At 39.8% G+C, this 24,441-nt stretch overlaps 1 protein-coding gene across 2 annotated transcripts in view; it reads right to left on the bottom strand.

Moving 5' to 3' along the window:
• The window catches only part of dscamb (Down syndrome cell adhesion molecule b), a 133,484-nt gene extending 117,256 nt beyond the window's left edge, over nucleotides 1-16,228 (bottom strand). For both annotated transcript variants that reach the window (XM_075473732.1, XM_075473733.1), the window contains exon 1: nucleotides 15,436-16,228. In XM_075473732.1, coding sequence (XP_075329847.1) covers nucleotides 15,436-15,478 — 43 coding nt within the window. In that variant the 5' untranslated portion in view covers nucleotides 15,479-16,228. The remainder of the gene's footprint in view (nucleotides 1-15,435) is intronic.
• Between the last annotated feature and the right edge of the window lie 8,213 nt (nucleotides 16,229-24,441).

Raw genomic sequence — 24,441 nt, 5'->3', positions numbered from 1 at the left:
AACTTCACAGTTGAGGTGGCAGGATTTGATACCGCTGAAAAGACACACAGTAAATTCTTTTTGCCAAGTAGGATTTCATCCAAAGGATGGCTTTTTTCAGCAAAGTTGAATTTTGTTAACCTAGACAGAAGTGTTTGATGGTCAACAGTATCAAACGCCTTTGAGTATCCAATGAATATTATGAATGAATATGAATATTTGACTTTTTCTAGAAATAAATGAATTGCCGTTTCAGTAGAGTGATTTGCACAAAAAACAAACTGCATAGAATACAGAAGAGTGCAACTTTATTTAAATGGTCTTTTAAATGTTTTGCTATCTATATATTCAATCATTTTAGAGACTACTGGTAATAAAGAAATTTGTCTGTAATTCTGCTTTATTCCCCGATTTGAAAATTGGAGTGATCATGGCCACTTTCCAAGCTGTATGAACATCAGTATCTGATTAATAGATTGATTATATGTGTTATTGGGTGTTTCAAGGCATCTTTGTGTGTCTTTATGAAATTAGTATCCAAATCATACTGATCCTTAGCTTTGGAATTCTTTAATTCACCAATAATGGAGACCAATTCGGATTCAGTCATTTATTCTTTTGTAAAAAAACAAGTGAGGACTCATTAACTGGGCAACACACACTTTCATGTGAAGTAAAAAGGTATGAGATTACTTGAACTGAGTTTTTAAAAAATTTATTAAATTCGGTTGCCACGGCAAGAGAATCTTTTACTAATTCTAATTCTTTGCCTTGATTTCTCCTTTTACCAGTTCATTTATCAATGTTTTGCCAAATCTTCATGCCATTTTCTTTTGCAGACTCAGTAATTGCCCTAAAGAAATATGCCTTGGCATTCCACATTGTTTGAATGACTTTATTTGTTTTTAAGTAATCGGTCCCTTGACTTAATTAGTTTTCTGCTTTCATCATTGAGCCATGGTAGATCAACTTTATTTGCTTTCTTATCTGGAGCATTGTTAGTAGTCACCCAATAAATGCAACTTCAATCGTAATGCTCATTTTAGCTCAGCTATGGTCTTAATCAACTCTAGAGAAAAACATCTACCCTTCAGATGTAAATTGCTTCACCTTGTACATTTGCTGATGGTCTCCTCTGTGTGAAGGTTGCATAGAGTGTTGCTTAAAATCACGTCTAATTTTTTTAACTGATCTATTTGTTTTCCAAACAAAGCAAGTGTATATGGATGGATAAAAGAGTGTGTAGTATAAAGATGGTTAGGCAAAAGATTACATATAACCATAACAGATATTATGCTACAACAACGACCTCAGACTGCATTTGAAATTGTGACTTCAGATTAGATCATAATTGCATTGTTAAATTGCTTTTTTTCTTTTAAAGATGGCAATCTTAACACCATGAAACTCAAAACAAGTAAGTCATTAAATCATAAAATCAGTCTGGAAATGAACAGGAAGCCGGGGAAGGGATAACAAGACTGGAACAATTCATTCATGCTTTTTCATGCCAGTTAAAAGATGAGCTGCTTTGTTCTGAACTATTTGCACATGATGCAGGGAAAAACTGATCTAAACTCGCATATAAATCTGCAAATAACGTATTCCAGTTCTTCCATTGTCCAAAATAAACCTTTAAAAAAAGCCTTAATTTGACAACTGCACTAATCTGCTTTTCCATCTTTTTTGGCAAAGCAGATCTTAGTTGACAACAGAGGAACCAGGGCCAAAAGTATGTTGGCCCTGGTAAAAGAATTTAGACATTTATTTTTTCATTAACATTCACAAAGTCGAGCTTGATGTAGTTTTAAAGGCCACAGTTGGTCTTTGCCGTGTAACATACAGGGTGGATAGACCTGGATATAAGTGAAACAATGAAAACAAGGGAAATGTTTTAGATGTTTTTATATGAACGTCCTTTCGTGTATGTAATATGTAACTCCAGCTTTAGTCCCAGTTACATATTCTGTCCCCTATGATTTGTCATGAACACTCTCTGACATACGAAAAGAGACAACAGCATAGAGCAAACAAAAAAAAAGGCAAAGAGAGAATCAGAGAGACAGTGGATTTGATTCAGCTTCCCATGTTTCAGATGGCACATGTGTTGCATCTGTATAGTGAGCAGATCCATTGTCTCAGTTGTCATCGCCACCTCAGCGGGGGGACTCAGCACTGCTCGGTAGTGTGGCACCGGGTGCCTCACGGTCACAATGTGACAGCAGGAACCTTGGGTAATTAAAGCAGCTCTCTGCTCTGTGCCCTCAGGGCAAGTCTGCCTGGGATGTGAAGATCATACCTGACTCACTCACATTCAAGACTAACAGAAGCTGAGGCAATTTTCAAGCTAAAAACAAATTTCTATTCCTATTGTGTGTTTATGGATAACAGCATTAGTGTGATAGATGTGGTGCATGGGATGAAGCTGTTTTCCCAGAAGCTAAAAGTAGGACTCTGACCTGTGTATGACCCAAATTTCAAATACAGGGTACGTGTAGGTTGTCGTTCAGTTAAAATGAGGGGAAAAAAGCAAAGAAAGTCATAACACCAAAGTAGATTTTTCTGTATATCAAAGTCCACGAACCTGAAGCACTAATAATGGAAGATGATAACCAGCCTGGGCCAGGGAGTTCAGTGTGAGTAAGCATTCCCACTGATCTGATATGCCCAGAGGCAATACACCATGCACGCAAGTTAAATGACTGTCTACCAATTTGCTCTCATGAATATTAAGCAGGGCAGTGACAGTAGAAAGGGCTGGGTGTACGCAAGCTGCTGATCCACACCGACAGATCTGTCCTCTGATGTCTTGAAGGGGCGGGCAACAGAAAAACGAGGCCCCACAGCAGATGAGCCTCCTCCTCCTCCACCCCCAGTCTATTCTCATGGTTTAAATGGGCCAGAGTGGCTGCCTGTTTCATTGAGGAGAAGCCAAAGACCCTGGACCGAGTCAAAATGAGCAATGAAGACGTTGATGTCTAAATCATGCTGCTGCTGATGATGGGTGCACAAGAGGGAATTTGATGAGGGATTATATTGTAGCAAACTATAGCAGCTCCCTATGCTGCTTCCACCTGATAAATAAGAACCTCCACAAGTAGAAATTCAATATTACTATGCGAGGTAACAAGCACATTCAAAGATGGAGGGAAACCTGCCCCTGTAATAAAGTAAATAAAATGAATAATACATTCAAAGTGTCACACAGATTCAGTGTGTATTTATATTTAAATAATGCACTTTTGCAATTAAAATTTCAATAAGTGCCATTTTACCTATTACTTAGAATATTTTTTTAATCTTACAGAGAACTGAGAGCAGCACTGTACTTGTTCCTCTCCTCAATCTAATTAACAAAAATAAAACTATCCATAGAGGGCTAATGTTAATCCTTTTGATAAACAGACACAAGATGAGTTTATTTATTTATATTCTATGGGTGGTTTATTCGTGTCAGGTAAAACATTAATGGAATGACACATGGTAATTAGGAAACTGCTGAAAATAAGTTTTTTATTTCTGATTTTATATATGTGGCGACAATCACAACAACAACGTAGCTCATTTATTTCCTGGATATTTCAATATTTTTCTTATCAAACTGCGTAATGCAATTAAATATTCTAAAAATATTGAATAGTTTAGATACTGAAATTAAGCAAAGCTACAAGCAGCAGTCTTTGTAATCAACATGCTCAAATTTTGCAGCATATAGCCCAATCGGTTTTTGTTAGGTTAACTGACTCCAAATTGACTCTAGGAGTGAGGGTGGATGGTTGTTTGTCTCTGTGTGGCTCTGTGATGGACTGGCGACCTGTCCAGGGTGTACGCTGACTCTCGCCCAATGACAGCGGAAATAGGCTCCAGCCCCCCACAAACCTGAGTTGGATTAAGTGGGTATGGAAAATGGATGGATGGATGGATGGTTCTTTGGCCTTATTGGGCCAGTAAAACTTTGATCAACAGAAACTTCTACCCTTTTAGACTTTCAACTATTATAATTAAACTAGTCAATTTGAGACGTAATCAAATATCCTTGAAAATAATCTAATGGTCAGGATACACATCCTCCATTGATAATACAATTAAGCAGCATAGTTCTTGTTGAACAGATGCCTGTTGGTAGAGGCCTTACCTCATTTAGACAGGGCACATACTGGACAACCAACCTTATTATGTCACCAAACTTTAGGTTAAGGGCCTTCAGAGATGTTGCTTTCATGGATGTCTAAACATGACCGCCGTCCACCTGGATGCCACCTAAGGTAACAGTATGTCTAAAGGAGGTCTCACTCTTCATGGGGGATTGAGCCGTGACATGAGAGGCTGTTGAAGAGTGTGACCTGACACAGACACCATTCTGGCTTCAGAGACAGTATTTCACTGATGTTACCTGATCTGCTGTTATGCACCCATTGGACATTGTGGTTAAATGGAGGCAGGAATAACTTTTTCTGCTTATTTCTGCATAGAGGCCAAAACTAATCACAACACAAGCAATGGTTAGAAAATATACATTAGTTTATATTTTTAGAGGTTTAAAAAAAAAATTAGTAATAAGTGTCCATTTCCTTATTAAGTGTCATTACACTTAATGAGGAAACTTATTCAACAAATGTTGAGTTTCATCAATATTTTCATCATTAATAAGTAATAAGTTGATAAGGTAATAAGTGCTTTACAGAAGCACTTCAAGCACAGTGGTATGGTTGGTTGATAAGTGCCCAAATGTAAATAAACCAATTATCACTTTCTGAGCACCCAAACAAAACAATCATTAACAAGCCCGTTCTATTTTCTTCACAAAGGTCCGTAGTGTTATTTTGAGAATGCAGTTTAACAGGTTCACAGTTTTTCATGTTTATTTTTCTCATATCCTACTTTGCTGTAGTACTTTTCAGTCTGAAATGCTACAGTTTAGCTTGTATCTTCTAAGGCTTTCCTTAAACGCCAGGCTGATCTGGTTGCTCAGCTAGCCTAACAAAGGGGGCTGCAAACAATATTTCAGAGGTCAGCTTCCAGACCAAAAAAAGTGTCCCGTAGAGGTCTCAATATTATGCAAGACCTCCATGGAATTGCAGTGCCACCTACAACTAGGCAGAAAAGTAACTAACAGTAACCCATACCCAGTCTTTGTTTTTTTGGTGTCAAATTAAGTCTTAAAGTTTCAGCAATGTTTTAATAGTCCCTAAGCATCCAGTCCCATTTGTCCGTGCACTACTTCTTACCAGTCACCTCCATACTGCGTCTTGTGTACGCATAGTTCATTTCTGAAGATGTGTACCACTGGTGCTCAAAACTAATGCAGGGCATAAGAGGCACCCAATATATGCTCAAACATTTAAAAAGTGAATATATCTTAATATATCTCTCCTACAGTAGCTGGATGTGGTGACACTGCAATCAAAAATATCAACCAGGCCTTCAGTTTCTCAGATGCCAGGCGTACATAATCAAGGTGGCTTAAACAGGGAAATAATGGATAAGAGAGTGCCAGCTTCTCATTCTGAGCAATTTTATTGCCAAACTACTTTCTAGGTAGGCAATAAGCAAATATGTTACATGGTGACACAAGCAAGTAAAATGTATGATGTTTCATACGGTTCAGGAGCTTTGATTCTAAGGGAGAGAAATTGTTCTTGCACACACTTAAGGTTTTACAGCTTTGCAAACATTTAAGCAGAAACAAGATATACCACACTGAAATTTAGGAGAAAAACCCAAATAATTAAAGCATGAGTGGGCATTGAAGGAAAAAAAAGAAACATGAGTGATTTAAAAAAAAAAAAAAACATTTTCAGACTTGTTTGACGCATCAGAAATGTTTTAAATCAGTGATCTGATGGTATTGTGTTTCTGACAAAACATATTTTCTTCTTCACGTCAGAAGTATATGTCATTTCTTAAGACAGCATTGCTATAGGATATGATCTAATTCAATTAGTCTTCCTTTTTTCCAATCATTTTATGATGATTAACTGTTTAATATATATACTTAATGTTGTTGCTAGCTTTATTTGCTTTATTACCAGATTTCGTCATCTTGAACTACATCCTTTCAATGTTTTTTACTGTACTTTGAAACTCTGTTTTGAGAACAGCTTCACAACCATGCTGTTCTCTCAAGAAATCTTGCATAGGTAATAATAGCATTATGAGGCCACAGTGGCTCTTTGAAGATGTAACACTGTCCCTGTTTTGTCCAGGAGACGTCTGTGGCCAGCAGCTGGTGGAGTGTGTTAATGTTGATGTCACAGCAGCTGGCTGCTCTCATCCTGTTAGCTCTGCCTGCCATTATCAGCCCCCTACCCCCTCTTCCTATGCTTCTGCAAACTGCTTCTGCGTGCCACGCTCATTTTAATACTCCAGACTCATTTGACCGTCTTTATGGACTTATCATATTAAACATTTATCGCAGCCATTTCCCTAAACCAAGCATGTTTATTCAACACTTAAGGGACCGCAGCACGGCTCCTTTTAGCACCCCCACCCCACCCCCACGTTACACACACTTATTTTCTCCTTTTCTTCGTTTCCCTCTCCTCCTTACTCCCTCCCCGCAGCTTGCTTTATATCACCCCTCCTTCTCCATGTCCTGCTGCCTGAATAAAAAGGTGAGGTATTTTTGTACAGTTTCTTCCTTCTAATTTTTCTGGTCATCCTTTCCTTCAGTGAATGGGATGCCAGGGGGACTCCAGACAGACACTGAAGCAGGCACAAATGTATTCTCAGCATTTAGTGCTTTGGATGAATTGAGGTTTAATTCAATCATGTGATCAAACACTTCTGAGCATAATGATTTGTGAGAATGGATAGTTTAGATAGAGAGAGGCATAACAACCCTTAAAAAACATCTTCTATGTTTTGCTAAATGTCGAGGGGACACTTAGCAAAACATAGCTGCTAAATGCTTCAAGGGAACCATGCAGGGCCTTGTTCAAATTTAATGTTTTTTTGTACAGAAAATCGAGACAATTCTCTATTTTTATCAACAGCAAAGCCACTGCAAAAATGATCTATTCACTGTTAGACTAAGCTGCAATCAAATGCACTACTGCCAGGCCCTGTGCCCCCTTATTGGATCTTACACAAGATGGCTTACTGCAGCATCACACCTTGTGCTGAGAAAAAGAGGGCTGGGAATCTAGGAATACCACAAAGTGTTAAGATTATTGACAATGCACTCAGTCTCACACTGGGTCGGGGGATCGATAAGTGCTGGAAGGACATAAATCTGTGGCTCCATTCCATGTCACACCCAACCCACCCACCCAGCTCCCCAATTAAACACTCACACATAGTGGCGTGCATACACACAAGAACGCATATCCTGCAAATCCTCTCAACGTACGGTACAAAGGTGCTCGGAAATGTACATGAACACCGGAAAATACACAAATCAAGCACCCAATTTACACATCACACACACACACACACACATGCACATCTCACACGGTACGAACAAGATGACAGCGCTTTAAAAATGGCGGGCTAAAAATAACCATCACTAACTTGGTCTTAAATCTTAGCATCTGTGCCAGGTTTAAAAATAAGGAGCAGTGTCGAGAAACCAAGCTGGACCCATTTGTCTTTCTGTCATACTGTCTATCCAGCTTTGCCTCTTCCATTATCCTTTAGCCTACTTTAATATTCGCGAGTTGGGCAGACTTTGGTGGTGAAATGTCCACAAGAAATGCAGCCTTAAAAAATGGGATTTGCAAAAGCAGCAACAATAAAGTTACTGAAAAACAAGGAGATTGAAGAGATATATGATGTGATTTTATTTTTCATTCCATGTCATGGCCACGAGATGCCCATGACACGCAGGAGCAGACAGCCAAGCCCAGAAGCAGCATTAAGTTAGTCTGGTGGACTGTTAGTGAGCTACAGAACATCAGGCACATGCATCATGCTCAGGAGTGTGGGGATCAATTCAGCCTTGGGCTGCCGAGTGTGTCGAGTTCAAAGCCCGGCCCTGGTATGTGGAGGACTGGATTAAGAGGTAGTATTTATGAGGTGCAGCGTTAATGTTTGTCTGGATGGGTGATAGATAGAAAACTCATCACACTTCCGCCACCTGTCTTCCATCATGGACAAAAGTTCTGGTGTGGCACACACCACAAGGACTAGAAGCCTAGTGCATAGTAGAGAACGGATGTCTGGCACTACTTTTGTGTATATTCACACTCTGTACTCTATGCAGAGCTTTAACTCACTAGTAAACAGGGGGAAGGCAGTATTATTTTGGCATCATTGGCCAAAAACTCTATGAAAACCTTTCAGCATATTGAATTCAAGCTGTCAACAAGGAAACTAGATTTCTGCTCCTCCTGTTGGCTCTGTTTCCAGGCTTTATAAAATCGACCCGTTGACAAGGTCATGGACCAGGTTTTCCTACCAAATTCATGTGAGTCTATATGTGGAGCAACCACATCCCTAAAGCCGTAGGAGGGTGATTTGAGTTTCTTCGATGCGAACATTCTTATTGTGTGTCAAAAGTGTACATTAATTATGTGTAGAGTTATGAGGTGTAGGAAACGTTATGTTATGCGTCTGATAACATTTTTATATCAAAATTGTTTTGAAAAATAAAACAAATCTGAATATTGTGACATCCATCCATCCATTTTCTATCCTCGCTTAATCCAATTTAGGGTCGCTTAACATGTGTTTTGTGTTGTATACAAGTCAACCACCGCCAATACGAGTGCGAAACTCCGCCTTCCTTTTTTTTTTTTCCTTCTAAAATTTGTCTCAATGTTGAAAAATTTGCAAACAGGCTAACAAACTACTAACTTGACAGTCAAACCTATCAGTATGTTTTGAACATATTAAAGTGAAAACTTCATAGTACTATTTTCAACATTGGTATCAAAGTGAATGGAATCTGTGTAATGTATGAAGTTGTTCTTACATCTTTTATAAACACATTTAACGAAAATGAAAACCAGGCTGACTAACTTGTTTGAACTTGCTTCACCACTTATTATCAATGTCGTCCTAAGGCATTTATTTCCTTGCATTATATTGTTGTATTTCCAGCTTTTAAAACGATCCTTTCAAACTGGTGGAGTGAGGTAGATATTTAACCAAATAAAAAAAAAGTTCGTTATGTTGAGGCACAGTCCAACTGAGCACAATCTTATGACAAGATGAGGCCTGGAACATTTTGCACTGGTTACCTGGTTACTGGCAGCCAAAGTGAGTCTAATCTTATTTTCATCTGTTGGTCTTTTGAGAAATTTTGTTAACAGTACTAAAGAAAGTTGACATCAAATTTAGGAAGTTTGACATTTTTTGAGGTTAAGGTCGATGGAGATAGAGGGCCACAGCGATATCACCCCCTGCTACTTCATGATCCTGTCCACGTAGTCAATTAATTCATTGAGCACATTTGCATGACACAAGGAAGAAAAAAACTAAACAAATAATTGAGTCAATCCAACCAAAACCGGACCTTAAAATGCATGTAAATGTGTTAGTCCAACGGAAATCGTATGAAGACGAAGCTCTCAAACCTAGACGAACACACTCAAACAATGCAATTCGAGTTTGAATCACTCTGCATGTAATAATAAGCTGACAAGCCTCAAACAGGCCTTGGTGAATTGCAGATGCTTCAAGGTTCCATCTTTTGTCCATCAAGTGTTGTGTATATTAACACAGCCATAAAGCTGCCTTCATAAACATATTTTTCTGTTTCCTAATGTTAAACGTGTCAGAAACTGGGACTGAAAACCAACTTATTAAGACTACGAGGTAACTCACAGTTGCTTAAAGCATTTCCAGACTGTCACTCTGCTCTAATGAAACCCTGATTTTATAACAGTACCATCATCTGACAAAATCACCATTTAGGTAACTTAAAGACAAAAGCTGTGCGATGATAACCATGTAACCATGACTTTGCATGTAGCCGTACTGGGAGATGTTGCAGCAGATGTGACACCAGAGATGGTTTCTAGTATGAACTGTTCTCTGATTCAACATGTGTGACGTCAACAAGAAACCTTTTATGAGATCATTTATGACGAGGAGCACATATTTCAAACATTTTCTGATAAAGCAGACATGCAGACAAAATTGTGTTGGATTTGGTGACATATTTCCGTAACGTTACAAAATGCTCCCCCCCCGCCTTCCGCCTCGCCTTCCAAGCATACACGGCAGCTTCTTTAGATTCAGTATTTTGCTACGCTGAGCTGCAGCTGTTTAGACACTGTGGTGCAACATGGTGGATCAAATGGAACACTGCCCCATCGATACCTATTTTAATGTAATCCTGCAGTAATCACAGCAAAGTTAAAAGTTTTATCCTGCAAATCTATCAATAGAGCGCCATAAATCTTACATTTTAGGACTTTAAATGATTAAGTATGTTTTGAATGCCATTTTTTATCCGTTTGTCCATCAGGAAGTCACACAATGAGGTATAATTTATTAAATTTTGTGGAAACGTTGAGTGAAACCACCGGAAGAGGTGATAATGGTGAAGATCCAAATCAAGATTTTTTTTATTCTTAGGTGCATGGTATTGGCCTTAGCAGAGGATGGTCTTAGCTACCATAGTAAAAACTGGATAAAAAGACTGTCAGCTGTCAGTATTAATATGCTCTATGTATTCTGTGTATGTAGACCACAGAACTGCTGCTTGTAACAATTTCTCAATTTTCCAAAGTTTTATTTCACAATACCGCGTGGACTGATAAAATAAAAGACTAAATTCATTTATTCTGATATAACTGCTGTAACCATATTATCAACACTGAATAGTTAAAAGCTTGTAGCACTGTTTCTAACAAGGAGAAAGTTAAATGTGGAAGTTACATACAGAGCTTGTCATTTCTATATTCAGAGCAGACTTTTTATTTGTCTGGCTACTGTCTTGAAATTGTAAAAAAAAACATGTCAAATAAGATCTTGACTTCTATCAAATCAAAATCGGAGCTGGCTTTTTTTTCTTTTCTTTTTTTTTTTACATGGGCTGTTGGGTCAAGAAAAAAGCTGCAGGGCGGGTACTGTATTTTCAAAGTTATTAGTCAACAAACTTTTTTTTAGTTGTACGTAGGCAGCATGTTCTTAAATCCTTTGAAAATAAATCAAGTAGCACTTCTGCACAGTAGAGCAGAAGCGCGTCTTTGTCCACTTAGCCCGTTTTAAACTGAAGCTTTTTACACGAGTACACTACAGTACCTGTGCAGTGCAGCACAATGATATAACATGTCACTTTGACAGGTGTTGAGTGAATTAAAAACATCCTCTCTACTGAGAAGCCTGTCTGAGAGGGAAACCCACGCCAGATGTACCACATCCTCACTTTGCACGCATGATCAAACACCTACATCTGGGTGCTGAGGGCTTTCCTGCTCTTCCCCGCAGATGCTAAATGATATCGTTAACATTTTAATGCAGGAGACATTTACACGCGGGCTTGCGCAATTACACCTCTGATTCGCTGGTATCCAGACAGACACAGTGTGATCGGTAATTAGATTTTACATTGGGTGAAACGCAGCACACACACACACAGACACACACACAGAGTCACCATAGCTTGCTCCTAATTAGCTAGACAGACTCAAGGAGGTACGGTATAGTTAAGTAGCCCTCATTATAGAGTTAAGATGTATGAACTAGGGGGTATCTATTATGATCACACATCAGGGCATCCATTACCAAGCATTAGCAGCTCTTTCAACTGGAATCATGTACCGAGTTCAAAATGTAACCCAACAAACCCTCTCATAACCCATACAAGTGAGGAAGTGTTAAGTAGGTTTGTAAACTTAATTTAGTCCATTAGATATTCTTACGAGAGTAAAGACTCCACAAGATGATCTATCACTAGACTGCAAGGTGCAGGTTTTCAGGGGGTACTGTAATTTAACTTCATGAGCTATGATACTTCTTGTGCAACCAAACCCTAATTGTTAATTACCAAACAGACTCGTGGCTATGAGTGCAGCTGTAAAGCTGGTCAGGTTTCACTCTTTCGTCATATGAACAGCCACTGGGAGGCCACTGATAACTGGACATCTGTACGCAGACTCATCTGTACACCTCACAGCTCCAGCTCATCAGTGCAGCTTTCATCGCCTTCATGTGGACTTATTGCCGCACAAACACCAGTTCCCTCCCTGCAGCCAAGTTCAATCTATCTATCCACCCCAGTCCCTGTGGCATTTCCATTCAGAGTTTGAGGTTGCTAATAATGTGAGGTCATGTAAAATTGGCAAGCAAACTGAAGTTGGCAGCTATTAAGTGTACTGTAAGCTACACAGGACTGGATGCTCTGGAAGAGCTCCCTTATTTCAGAGTGGATGTGTGTGCAGAAAGGTCACAGCTAATTGAGATCAAAATTTGATTGCAGGATTTCATGACCTCTTCGTAAATGTTCATTTATTGACGGCGTAGGAGATAAGTCCTTTTTAAGCCACGAGCAGCGGGTTAAGCAGTGTGCGTGTCTACAAATCACCGCAGCCTTTGTGGGGACTCTGTGAGAAGCCTTGTCTCGTTATATCTTTCCAATGAGAATTTGAATAGGCCAGTCTAGCTTGCTGTGATTTTGCCTAGAGGCATCTTTCAGGCAGATATTTAATGTTTCCTCTCCTATGTTGATGACTAAATTTCTAGAATCTACTTTGACAAGCGCAAGAGATAGCGGAAGCATGAAGAGTTACATAGATGACATTAAAATAATTGTTAGCTGATGCTAATGAATCAGATATTTATTCATTCATTTATTTTCTGAGTGTGTGATATAGGACGAGAGCATGGGAGAGGCTGAGGCTGTCTTTTTACTGATTGGCAATTATTTACATCAAGATTTGACATTTGTTAGCATTGTGCCGGTATCTATTTTCCCTTTTTTGACTGGTTCCAGAATTCATTAAGATGACATCCAATCAAACAGCTACAAAGCAACAGAAAAGGTTCTGAGAACCAAGGAGCCAGTGAACAGTATGGCTGTCGTGTTTTTTTCAACCTCACACAACTGTGGTCACACTGATGTAACAGGATGTGATTAGCACTGATCAAATAGTTCTGGGCAAACTCTGTTTGCAACAGCGAAACAGTTGCATGTCAGGAGTCACTCACTACATGTTCTACTTTCTTCTGGGTCCACCATTTTGTAGTGGTGTCCAGTTTCCTAAAGATTTACACACAGCAAACTCAATAAATATGATCACAACATGCACTGAATAAAGAATTAAATAAGCAACTGACCCTAACCAACTACCACGTTTTTTTAAAATGACACCAGACACACACCATATAGCTTTCTACCCCATACAGTGAAGAGTGAATGGGGGAACGTTTTAGGACGCAGCCCCTGACGCCCATTAAGGAGGTTACCATAGAGACAGGCCAGTGAGCAGGCCTAACTCTGAAACAGCAAGAATTGTCTGGAATCCAATCTCTGAGCTGTCTTCAACCTACAAGGTCATTCATTCATTCAGAGAACGACTGCTCAGCCGATGAGCGCCTCATTTTCATGATAATCAACAAAACATCCAGCCACGAAGGGCAAAGTCATATAGCAGTCATATGGGAAATCAGGTAAAAACAAGTCATAGAAACATGTCCCTTAAAAACAGATCTTAGAAAAAAAAACGAGTTGCCCAGATGACGAGCGTATAAAGTGCAATGCTTGCACTCAACACTGTCTGCAGCTTAATCCCTATCAGTTATTTGCCACAGGCCTCTTCAATAATCCCTTATGCAATAAATGGACACAATCTTGCGTGGCAGTTGATCTAATGACAGAGTCAGATGATTATGATTAATGAGGATCCCTTATTGTTCCTTTATGAGTTTCAGCACAAGCTGGGCTGAGGGAGATACCATTTTATATGAAGCCAATGTCAAAATACGACACCGTCTGAGGGTTGCACCAGCGCTGAAAAAGAGGCGACACACAAACGAAAATCCAATTCTAAGCCTTTTTTTCTCTCTTTTCTTTTCTTTTTTTTTTTTTTTTTTATCATTCTGGCCAGAAGGGGAAAATTCATTTGGGGGGGACACACAATATCATATCACAGCCCCTTGATGCGGTTAAACATATTCATACCTTAAAATCCCCACTTCCCCAATTTTTGCTTGGTGAAATCAGCTTTTTTTTTTTTTTTTTTTATGTTTTTGGCTTTTATACCAAAGCAACCAACCGTTGGCTTGCTCTGTTTCACTGTGTGAACAACCCCCAAATTGTCACCTTGATATGTGTTCTTACAGAAATGTTTCCATTTTGCTTCCCTTGCTCTACCTCTCCTATTCTCCCTGTCACTCTTTCTGTACACACCCAGTCAGCCATAATCCCTCCCCGTGGAAGGGACTCTGGCCAATAAGTGGATGCAATAAACTGTATCAATTTTCCACTATTGATTATGGATACACTATATGAGCACACCAATATAAGCAGTGCGTGGTGGCGACTACATGCATGTGTGCAGTGATACACATACATGCAAATACACACGAGTTCGAGAAAACATACAAGACGGACAAGTAAATCTAGGTGTCCAAACGCAGAATTTGAATAGAAAATGTCTTCTTACTTTCAAATGGAATGTATTCTTACATTTCTTTTGTGTGTATTTGTGAACTATTTTAACATTTCCTGAAAACAAATGTGACCTCTGTGAAATTTATGTAATCATAAAGATTTTTAGAATTATTAAGGTGAACAGTTTCAGTTAATGATGGAGGTTTTTTTGTTTTTTTTTACCATTTACAAATGTCATTTGAAGGTAAATAACAAGACGCTGTGATCAGATTTGAGAGAAAATTGATTGTGGAGACGTGCATGACACTAAAAGAGCCGTGAATATGATTCAGTAGTGTGAATTTAAGGAATGCAAAAGGGGATTGTTGACTTTAAGACATGTATAAATGGACCACTTAAATAGCTTATGCTCATTTAGGCCAATTTGAACCTGAAAAATATGCTCACAGTGGGGGAAGGAGGGAAAGGGTTAAACCAAATGCCCATTATATCAAAGACGTCACTTATTACTAAGGGCCACAGTGGAACAAGGATGTGTCACAATGAGTAGTGTCAGGCATAAAATAAAAACAAACAAATTCCATCAATTTTCTGTATTTGAAACCAATAAAACTTGAAACTAAAAAAAAAGGCAGATTTTACTATATAAAAAAACACATTTCTTTCATGCTATTATTTGATATTTGTTGGGTCAGGATATTTGTCTGAAAGCCAAAAATGTGTCTAAGGATTTGTGGAAGAGCTTGAAGGGTTTGAAACGCACTTCATGCCTCGCCCGTCTCTCTCCCTCAATCAAGGGTGTCAGCCTTTTGACAACCATATAAAACCCATTCCATGTGGGTCACAGGTGACCTCCATCCTCCCTCTTCAGTCATTTAGCTGTCTACTAGTGATTTCCCTTCTGTAGTAGGTAATAAGGGACTAATAAGAACAGACGAGCAGGTGAAACTTACCATTCAAGATGCTCTGGAAAAAGATAAAAGCCAATATCCACATGCCCTGCTCCGTTCAATCCCCCCAAGCTATGCTTTCTCTTCTTCCTCCGACCGGTGCCTGCCTGGGTCTCTCTTCTGTGCGCTTGGGGTAAGGTTAAACATTTGCCTCTGTCCTGAAACAAACCGATCCGAGTCTCTACTTTTAAAATCTCCTTCCTACTTTTCCGCGACACTGATTTTCTTTCCGAGATGTCTTTTTGCGCCTGGACAAATGAGCCTCTGTGATTGTCTTGGGGAGAGCTGCGCTCAGACTCCTGTGCTCCGCGTCTTGCTGCTTCTCCCTGTTATTCAAAAGGATGCTGAAGGGGTGAAGCTCAGGTGTATGTGATGCTGAGTCAGAGCCCGGGGAGAGAGGTTCCTGATACCAAAAAAGACTTCCCAAAATTGTTTTAAATGGAATCTTAAAAAGAAAGAAAGAAGAAGAATGTCAGAAGGTCCGATTTTCTAAATGAAACACTGACTGGTGGGTCATCTTGAGGGGTCTAGACTGAAAAATTAATTTTTAGAAAATAAAAACTAAAAGATCAAATAAGAGAATAACGGAAAGAGTGTGGAAGAATGAAAAACTCGCTTTTTTCTCAGACTCCAAAGTCAGATCATCTTTATCGCCTCTGAGCGTCCAGCAAGAGGCGAGCAAGCGCATCTTCCCTGCTGCCGCTGTCTAATCGCACCACACTGACTCTCTGAGCATTACACAGAATAACCCTCTCCCCTGCCCCTGCAGACGCATTAATTCCTCATTGCCTTAAAGGAGCAGAGGCGGCTACCGGTCGGTCGTGAGGGCAGGACACAAGTGGAGGTGGGAGAGTGGGAGAGCACGCAGAGAGCGGCAAATTTGCATTAAGGAAATGAGGCACCTGACGCACCGAGGATTTTTACGCACGGAGCTGCGTTGACTCAATGAGAAGGCGCTGTCTGCTGCTGTGCAGGTGTACTCAGCATCCAGAATATATATATTTGAATATACCTCATAGTGTTTTTGAGAACAGAGAAGAGCCCCCTGTAGGGATAGAAATCTGCAAAGAAATGTTTTGTGTTCATTTAAGTGTATGATTTTTTTTTTGTTTGTTTTGGTTTGTTTGTTCGTTTAATTCAGTAACTCTTTAAAACTCCTTAAAGTGGCTCAGTAGTTGTAGGGAAACAGAAAGTAAAGACAAACACTGGAGAAAATGGGGTTAACATACAGCGTCCCCCAGCCCTAAGGCGCATACACACAAATTCATGCAGACTCCATGCCGCCTCCCTCTGCCCCATAATCCACCCGCTACTACCACCCCTCCATTTTAATGCCTGCCTTGAAGTCAAGGGTATAGCTGTGGAAGGCTGCAGAAGCCTGTGGGCCTGTCCACAGAGCCGGGTTACACTGAATGTGATCTAACCAGCAGCGCAGTCTGCAGCTCATTCTCTATCCCACATGACAGAATGCTACTCAGAGTGAAATCCCGATTATATACCTCAGGGTACTCACTTAATGTGCTTACATCCAAACTCAGCACAGGATTTAACAATTCTGCGCAGAAAAATAAGAGGAACATTTTATTTGTGAGATGCGTGCACAGCATTATGTTATAGCTACGCAGGTTTATATATGTAAAAGAGCTAACGTGTGTGTGTGTGTGTGTGTGTGTGTGTGTGTGTGTGTGTGTGTGTGTGTGTGTGTGTGTGTGATGCAGGTTGTGGGTAGATTCTTCGGCTTTCTGAGAGCAGGTGTTTTGCCTGTTGTCCAGGCTTCTTGTCTACGATATCTGCCCACTTGTCTGCCTGTCTCTCTTCACTCCAGTGCAGCAGACAAACAGGAACAGTGCTCTGCATTTGCTGAGGTCTACACCAGAACACACTGTTCCAGCTTGCCTGAATATATATATATATATTTAAAAACTCCTTTTTTCGGCAGTTTCCTTCAGTTTGACTTATTCAGCAGTTACTCAAATGAAATAGCCCTGTGATAATCGCTGTCTGATTTCTGAGCCATTGTCACCACTGAATGTATGTTTAATTAAGTAAGAGGATAATGTTGTTTACTTTTTTGCCTAAGCTGTGAGATAAACCCAAACAAGTTTAAGTCTCCGTGGTGCCAAGGAGAAAACACTGATGAATCAGGGCAGTGGGTCAGAGATCCTGCCTGTCAGTTAAGAGTGGATTATCAGGGCTGTGCTGGTGTTTCAGCTCCAGATTCTTGATTCATTAGCTGCTGCAGAAAGTAAGACATGACCATTTGCAGTATATATTTAGATGCCCATCCATAAGAGCTTTGTTTTTCCTCACAATATGCATGTTTTCACTCTCAGTATTGACCAAATGCACGTGTACACATTACTGATACTTTACAGAATTAAGATGCTTCCAATCAGAGCTTTTACAGGAGAAAATGTCTGATGGGCATCTTTCGCAGTATTTTTTTTTTTTTGTCTGTGAAGACCACCTGTGAGATTCTGATGCCAGAAAAAGGAAAGGCCATTCACACTTTACAGGTTATGAGACACAACAGAAGTGCATGGTTTTCCTTGGCTCAGTCTACAGCAATGCGTTTTTTGGTTTTTCTCTCTTTGTAACTAAAGGTGACATTCACAGCCCGCAAAGACAAATATTCCCAAAAGATGGAGAAAAAAACGAGCTGACTGCGGGTTCAAGGGATTGACAGAGGGATCTGTGGTATAAGAGGGGGCCATCTGACATTTTAGTGGAAATGAAGCATTGGCGTGATCTAGCTCAGCAAACAGGATTTCATGAGGAGCTGAAATTAAAAATTTGGAAGAAGAAACGGAACGACTAAAGGAATGCAAATGAAAAGGCTATATTTGTTGGCATGGAATGTGGAAACTAATGCTCATGCTTGGAGTCACACAGGCCAGGTTAACATTTGCAAGGGGGTTATGTGTTGTGTGTACAAAATACACACCCTCACATCACTGTACACTCACTCCACAGGTGGGAGTCCCCCGCTGTAAGCACAGTCTCACTATGTGTGTTTGACAGCAAACAAACGCAGCATTAACACACATCAACACTGACCAAATGACCTTACAACGGGCAAATGACAGCAGATGTGTGTGTGTGCGTGTGTGAGGATTTCATCATATATATTTAAGCAGATACAATGACATTATCAGCTGAGAAACATTAATATTAATGTACTATTGATTACTATTTTCTTAATAATCACAGTATTATCTCTGTGAGCCGTGTTTGATCCTTATGTACTGTCTAACATTTAGTTAGCCCAGGTAATTGCCTTCTCACATTAAAAACCATAATTAAAAAATAATCACTTTCCTCTGCTCTGTTTTTGAATATAGAGAAGCTGTTCGAGAAGCTTTTAACACCACGCGCCTTGTGGTGCAAGTTATCACACGTCGGTTTTAGCATCACAGCAAAGGAGGCTGACTTTTCATGATACCTAGATCACATTTAGCTGACAATGGAGTCTCATAGAGATTAAATATGTTCTGTTTGTGGCTCACAGACTCTTCCATCCGAGTACAAGTGATAGTGTTTATCACGTACATCAGTTGAACAGCTGTACAAGTGAACAGACAAACGTGTAAGACAATATCTTGATTTTCCCTCTGAAACAAGAGCCATAAGCTTGTGACCAGTGGTCTGAGGTATATGGTGGTAAACCTTAACAGACTGTTTTCAGCACAGTAACGGAGAATGTACGCAGAATGTAACAACAATATATTCTACAGCTACAACCTCATTATCTGGGTGTGTTAGTCCAGTTTGGAGATGCTCTTGTCTACTTTTTGGAAAAGCACTCCCATGTAAGTGCATATTAATAAAACCAAATTCCAACTAAAGCCGCTCATTCATATATTTTTCTCTTTCTTTTGTCGGAGGCTAAACACGTCAGAAACATGTTTAGAAACCGACTAAACATGTCTCGTGGTCACTTAAAGCATTTTGAGACTGTTGCTCTGCTCTAATAAAAGCCTGATTTTATAACTGCGGTGTCATCTGCAAAGGTGGTTTGCCACCACCTTTCAAGTAACTTAGAGACAACATTCATGCAGTGATTATGGCTGTACTCTGTTATCATTTATCAGACACAGCCAGCATAAAAAAGAAACAAAGCTTCATCATGGATGTTGTGTGGACACAAACGAAGATGTTCAAATATGAATCGAAATCAACACGTAACAGCATATGGAACTTCGATAGTATTTAGACATTTTTCAGTTTCTCCTCAGCTGTTTTGAATATAAACAGGATGGATTTTTTGTGGGGATTTGAGTTGACTGCATGGATTGGGGGAGGGAGAAGTTCATTTCAGCCTCCCCAGCCCACCCTCAGCATTATGCCTAAACATTGGTAAGTGAATGTGACAATGAGACCCCCGGGCTGCTGCAGACAGTCTTGGCCTCGGTGTGTGGGCATGCAAGCGTGCGTTTCTGCGGGTGTGTTTTCATGTGACACCATATCTGTGTGTAGATAGACACAAGGAAGACAGTGGAGCACATATGAGGCACTTCACGAGGCTAAGGTCGTGGCTACAATACTGACACTACCATGGGATCTATCAGTGCTCTTTATGTTACTGCCAGCTCCACTGTGGATGGTAAAATTAGATTAAAGTTGTTCATCAGAATTGTGGTAGCAGCTACACAAGAAGTACTTCTGTTGTTTTAATTAATCCCACACAGCAATGTAAGAACTACTATTTGTGCTATCGCTGTTTTGAATCATTCTGTATAGATGTTGCCCCTGCAGTCTTTAAAGAAAGAGATTTGATCGCACTACATTTAAACCTGATTATAAAACAATGGAAAGATGTACAGAAAACAGATTATCTATAGAAAGGTTTAACTCAAACACACTATTAGGTCTCTATATTGTGGTCTACATTTCTTTTTTCTTTAGTTGGATTCTTTATTTTGAATATTTCCTAATTAATAATTGAGATATATTAAACATTTGCAGAAAAAGGCAAAGGCAAAGAAAAACATATTACACAATTGGAAAATCATCATAGTCTCTACAATTTAAATCGATGTAAAGATGTAGAGGAAATTATCATATTTTTTTTGTCCAGTCTTCTGGTCATGATCACATCATGATATCATTTTACTCATCAATTCTGCAGCTACAGCCTCAGTGTGTAATGTACGTTTTGTATCTACTGTCAGTTGGTCTTATAGAGATGCTTTTCAGATCATTTCAAACTGCAGAAACTCCATGTCCTCCTCTTTAAAAAAAAAAAGACTCCATGTTCAAATCTCAGCAACATAAGTTCTACGAAAATCATTTTCGTGACCAGTACTTACAATTTAGCAAACTGAAAAAGCCCCACTGATGTGCTCCAGAGCATTAATGTAGCATTTAACTGATCTGAAATTAACCGAATTGAACTGATTTGAATTTAATTGGGTAATAGTTTCTTCATCGCCAAATGGAAATGGCATTGTTGCAGTATGATTATTGATGATAGACAAATAAATAAAAGGGTGTGTAGTGTCAGAAGAGTGACACTCAACATATTTCTCCCAGTTATGCAAAGTCCTTCAGCCAAACTAATAAACAGATCTCTTCTCTCTTCTTTTGCCTGAGTGAAACATACCCCAATCAAGCTGAAATGCAATATCACTAAAAGCTATTATCCCTCACTAATTTGAACAATGATCGGATGATTCTCCCTCAGCCGCCTTGTCTACTAACTAGTACCTTCTTCCCTGCGGGGCACTCGCACACAACACATGTTCGTGCACTCTCACACCTCCCTCCCTGTCCCTCTGGTCGACCCTGTCCCTGGCGTGTGTGCAGAAGAGCCGGGTAATCCCTCAGGATGGGGCCTCTTGTTTTGACAACTCCTGTGAAGCCCAGTGTCTCTTACAACAAAACACAGACTGGCCTATCACAGGCAAAATGTCACCCCTCTGCTCACTCCTTCGTCACCCAAAGGACGATCAGGTTGCCTTTACAATATGTGACCCATTAACTCAGAATAGAAACATTCTCAGCACTGCTATAATGATCCCCCTTTTGTTTGTTAAGACCATGACATTGATAAGAGACAAGCCTCACTCGTGGCTCCTGATACAAGTGTGTATAAGGTTACATGTTGCCAGGGCCAGAGTGATGTGGCTCCTAAACAGAGTTCAGGGTGGTATACTTTTACACTCTGAGGTCTCCCGGGGATGAAAAGACACCTGCAGGTCAATCAGCATCAGGACACATGCTCACTCTTTAAATTAGGACTGCTATAAGTTGGGAATGTGCCAACTGTGTCAAGGGCATCAGGGTTTCAGAAGTCACAGTGTCAAGTAAAGTTGAGTAAAAACAAGAAAATACACACCGACAAAATCAAATAACTGACAAAACAGTAAAGATGCATCTAAAAATGACCGCACGAAAGCTGCCCTGATCAAGATTAAGTAAATTGTTGTAAAATGAATTAAGGACAAGAGGAACTTCACACAGAACTGAAAGCTAAAAAAAAACTAAATAAGTTTTAACATTTGACTGAAAATAACCAGTGATGAAGCAAAATTGAATATATACCGCAGAAGACTGTTCCAAACTACAGTGGCCCCTTAGCTTATTGCAAAGGGCAGCAGAAGACAGAAGAAGTCTGCCACTTTGCTTCTATGGTACTGGACAGACTGAATGAGTCACAGATATGATCAAGTTAGAAGATTACCAAGACATTTTCAAGCAGATTCTACAACCAAGTGTCCGAAAACTAGATCAGAGTGGAAGGGCATGGGTTTCACTGGAAACCTGAAGCTCACATTCAACAGCCCAAGAGAATGATTTTAAAGGGAAAGATGGACCATTTTGAACTGGACAGCACTGAGTTCAGGCCTAATTCACATTGAAAACCTTTGGAGATAGCCTAAATCTGCAGTTGCAAAAAGAGCTTAAAAAGATAACCAGTGATAATGACAGAAACTACCAGCAGAAATGTGCTAGATTAAAGCCCAATTCGCACGGGATAAGTATTACCTATGGATCACTGGTAATTTGCAACTACCCCCGCACCTCTGTAATTTTTTGTGACGCATTCGGACGGGACAAGCAAAAGTCTGTAATTTACTGAAATCACAGACATCATGAGCGGATATTCCGTAATTGTCGTAACTTCCTGTTTTGCCCCGTTGTACCTGGTTGTACACATAGGTTGAACACACAGGTGTGCGTTCAGACGGGACTTAAATTACCACAGGACGTCTGTGTTTCGCCGAAATACAGTAGGTAATTCGCAGCGGAATTATTACCCCACAAATCACGGACATGGCGCATTCGCACAGGACTAAGAACTCAGACATTCTCCGCAATTATTCCGAATTACGGGGGGGTCCATAGGTAATACTTATCCCGTGCGAATTGGGCTTTAGATGGCTACATGAAATGCTGAGTGACCCTCACTATCAACTCTACGTAACCAAATCTTTGTGAAGGATGAAACCTTTAAAGGTTGAAAATATAATTTAGACAAGAGTTTTTTAATCAGACTATGCGCTGTACATCTCCTTGTAAATTGGAAAATTAATGACATATCCTTTCTGCAACTCATGTAAACACCATAATCGTAAAACTATATTATTAAGAATTAGGTCAGTATTTGCAGTGCAAGTATTAGCCTCCTATGTAGCATACAAATGTGAGGTAGTGACACAGACTCTTATTCACTTTTCTGCAAGAAAGCAGAAAACATTCCACTGTTCTTTTAGAAGCACATTGCATAGCATTGCTGTACATTTATCATGGATTTAAGTCAGTATCCATTTCATAATAATTGTGAGTTATAATGAGATCTGCATCTCTCACATGTAAATTAGTATATAATACGCTGTGCCTATTTTCCTATAAGAGATCTCATTTACACCCACTCACCGACAAAGCTCAGCGAGATCAGTGGTGATATTGAACTGTGAACCTTTTAAAATTTTGTAAAAGGACATTTTAAGTTATAGATTTTATTACCCCTTGTAAATAAAGTATACTATGTTGGTAGATATGTTAAAATGATGTAAAATACTGTTATACTGCTTTCATGCAGCGTCACCCAAAATCTATGAAAGTTATAGTAAATGTACAGTGAAAGAACAATAAAATACTGGCATCCATGCCTTCACTGTTTTATTGTTGTTTTACAGTGATACTTTTTAAATGACATTTCTGTGACCTGTATGTGAACCCCAAAATACTTTATGTTGGTTCAAAGAGCTCAAACCCACTACAGCCCATGAAAACAGGCAAACAGAAAAAAAAAACTATGCAAACTGAGAACAATGCAGGCTTCAACTGTTTAAAGTGAGAAAGTGCAACCAAATACAGGGGGGAAAAGCTTCAAGTACACAGGAATGTTTCCAGAGGACACTAAAAAGCGATGAACACACTCAGATGTGTTTTTGTTCCAATGGTTGCTATGGTGACTGATGAAAGTACTCAAGTCAACTAGTTAGCTGTGGTGCTGGCAAAATAAGAAAAAAATACAAGTTTTTTGCACATTCCAATCACAGGTATTTCAGATCTGCTGTTAACCCTGCACCATATGTAAGATTTCACTTTCAGCCTGACTCTGAATGGACCGCACGGCACCTGCACCACAGTAACCTTTCCCATCTCCCCCTCAATTCATGATTCGAACACCCAAGCCTGCTACAGCAACCCCAGACAGTTTCCCATTGGTTAGCCTGAAGGCACAGAGGAGCATATCTGTAGCCAACCTTGACGTGCTAAACTAGGACGCTGAAGGGGACAGAAATGGGAGGAGAGAGTAGGAGAGGCAGGGGAGCGCGTAGAAGGAGGAGGGAGAGGGGGGGGGAATGTAATGAAAGGCTGCTGGAGGAGTGGCAGAAATAAGGAAGTGAGGATGGAGAGCTGAGAGGGTGATGGAGGAGAGGGGACAGAGAAAGGAGGAGTTGGAGGGGGAGAATGGAAGTACAAGGAGGGAGAGAAAAGGGTGGGTTTTTGTGATTTGTACACTGGCTGCATATTCGCCTGGTCTCCATCTCCTGCATT

This window comes from Odontesthes bonariensis, chromosome 9, assembly GCF_027942865.1.
Source record: "Odontesthes bonariensis isolate fOdoBon6 chromosome 9, fOdoBon6.hap1, whole genome shotgun sequence".
NCBI classification, from domain to species: Eukaryota; Metazoa; Chordata; class Actinopteri; order Atheriniformes; family Atherinopsidae; genus Odontesthes; species Odontesthes bonariensis.
Note: the sequence above shows the minus strand (reverse complement) of the source record. Positions and strands in the feature narration are given on the sequence as shown.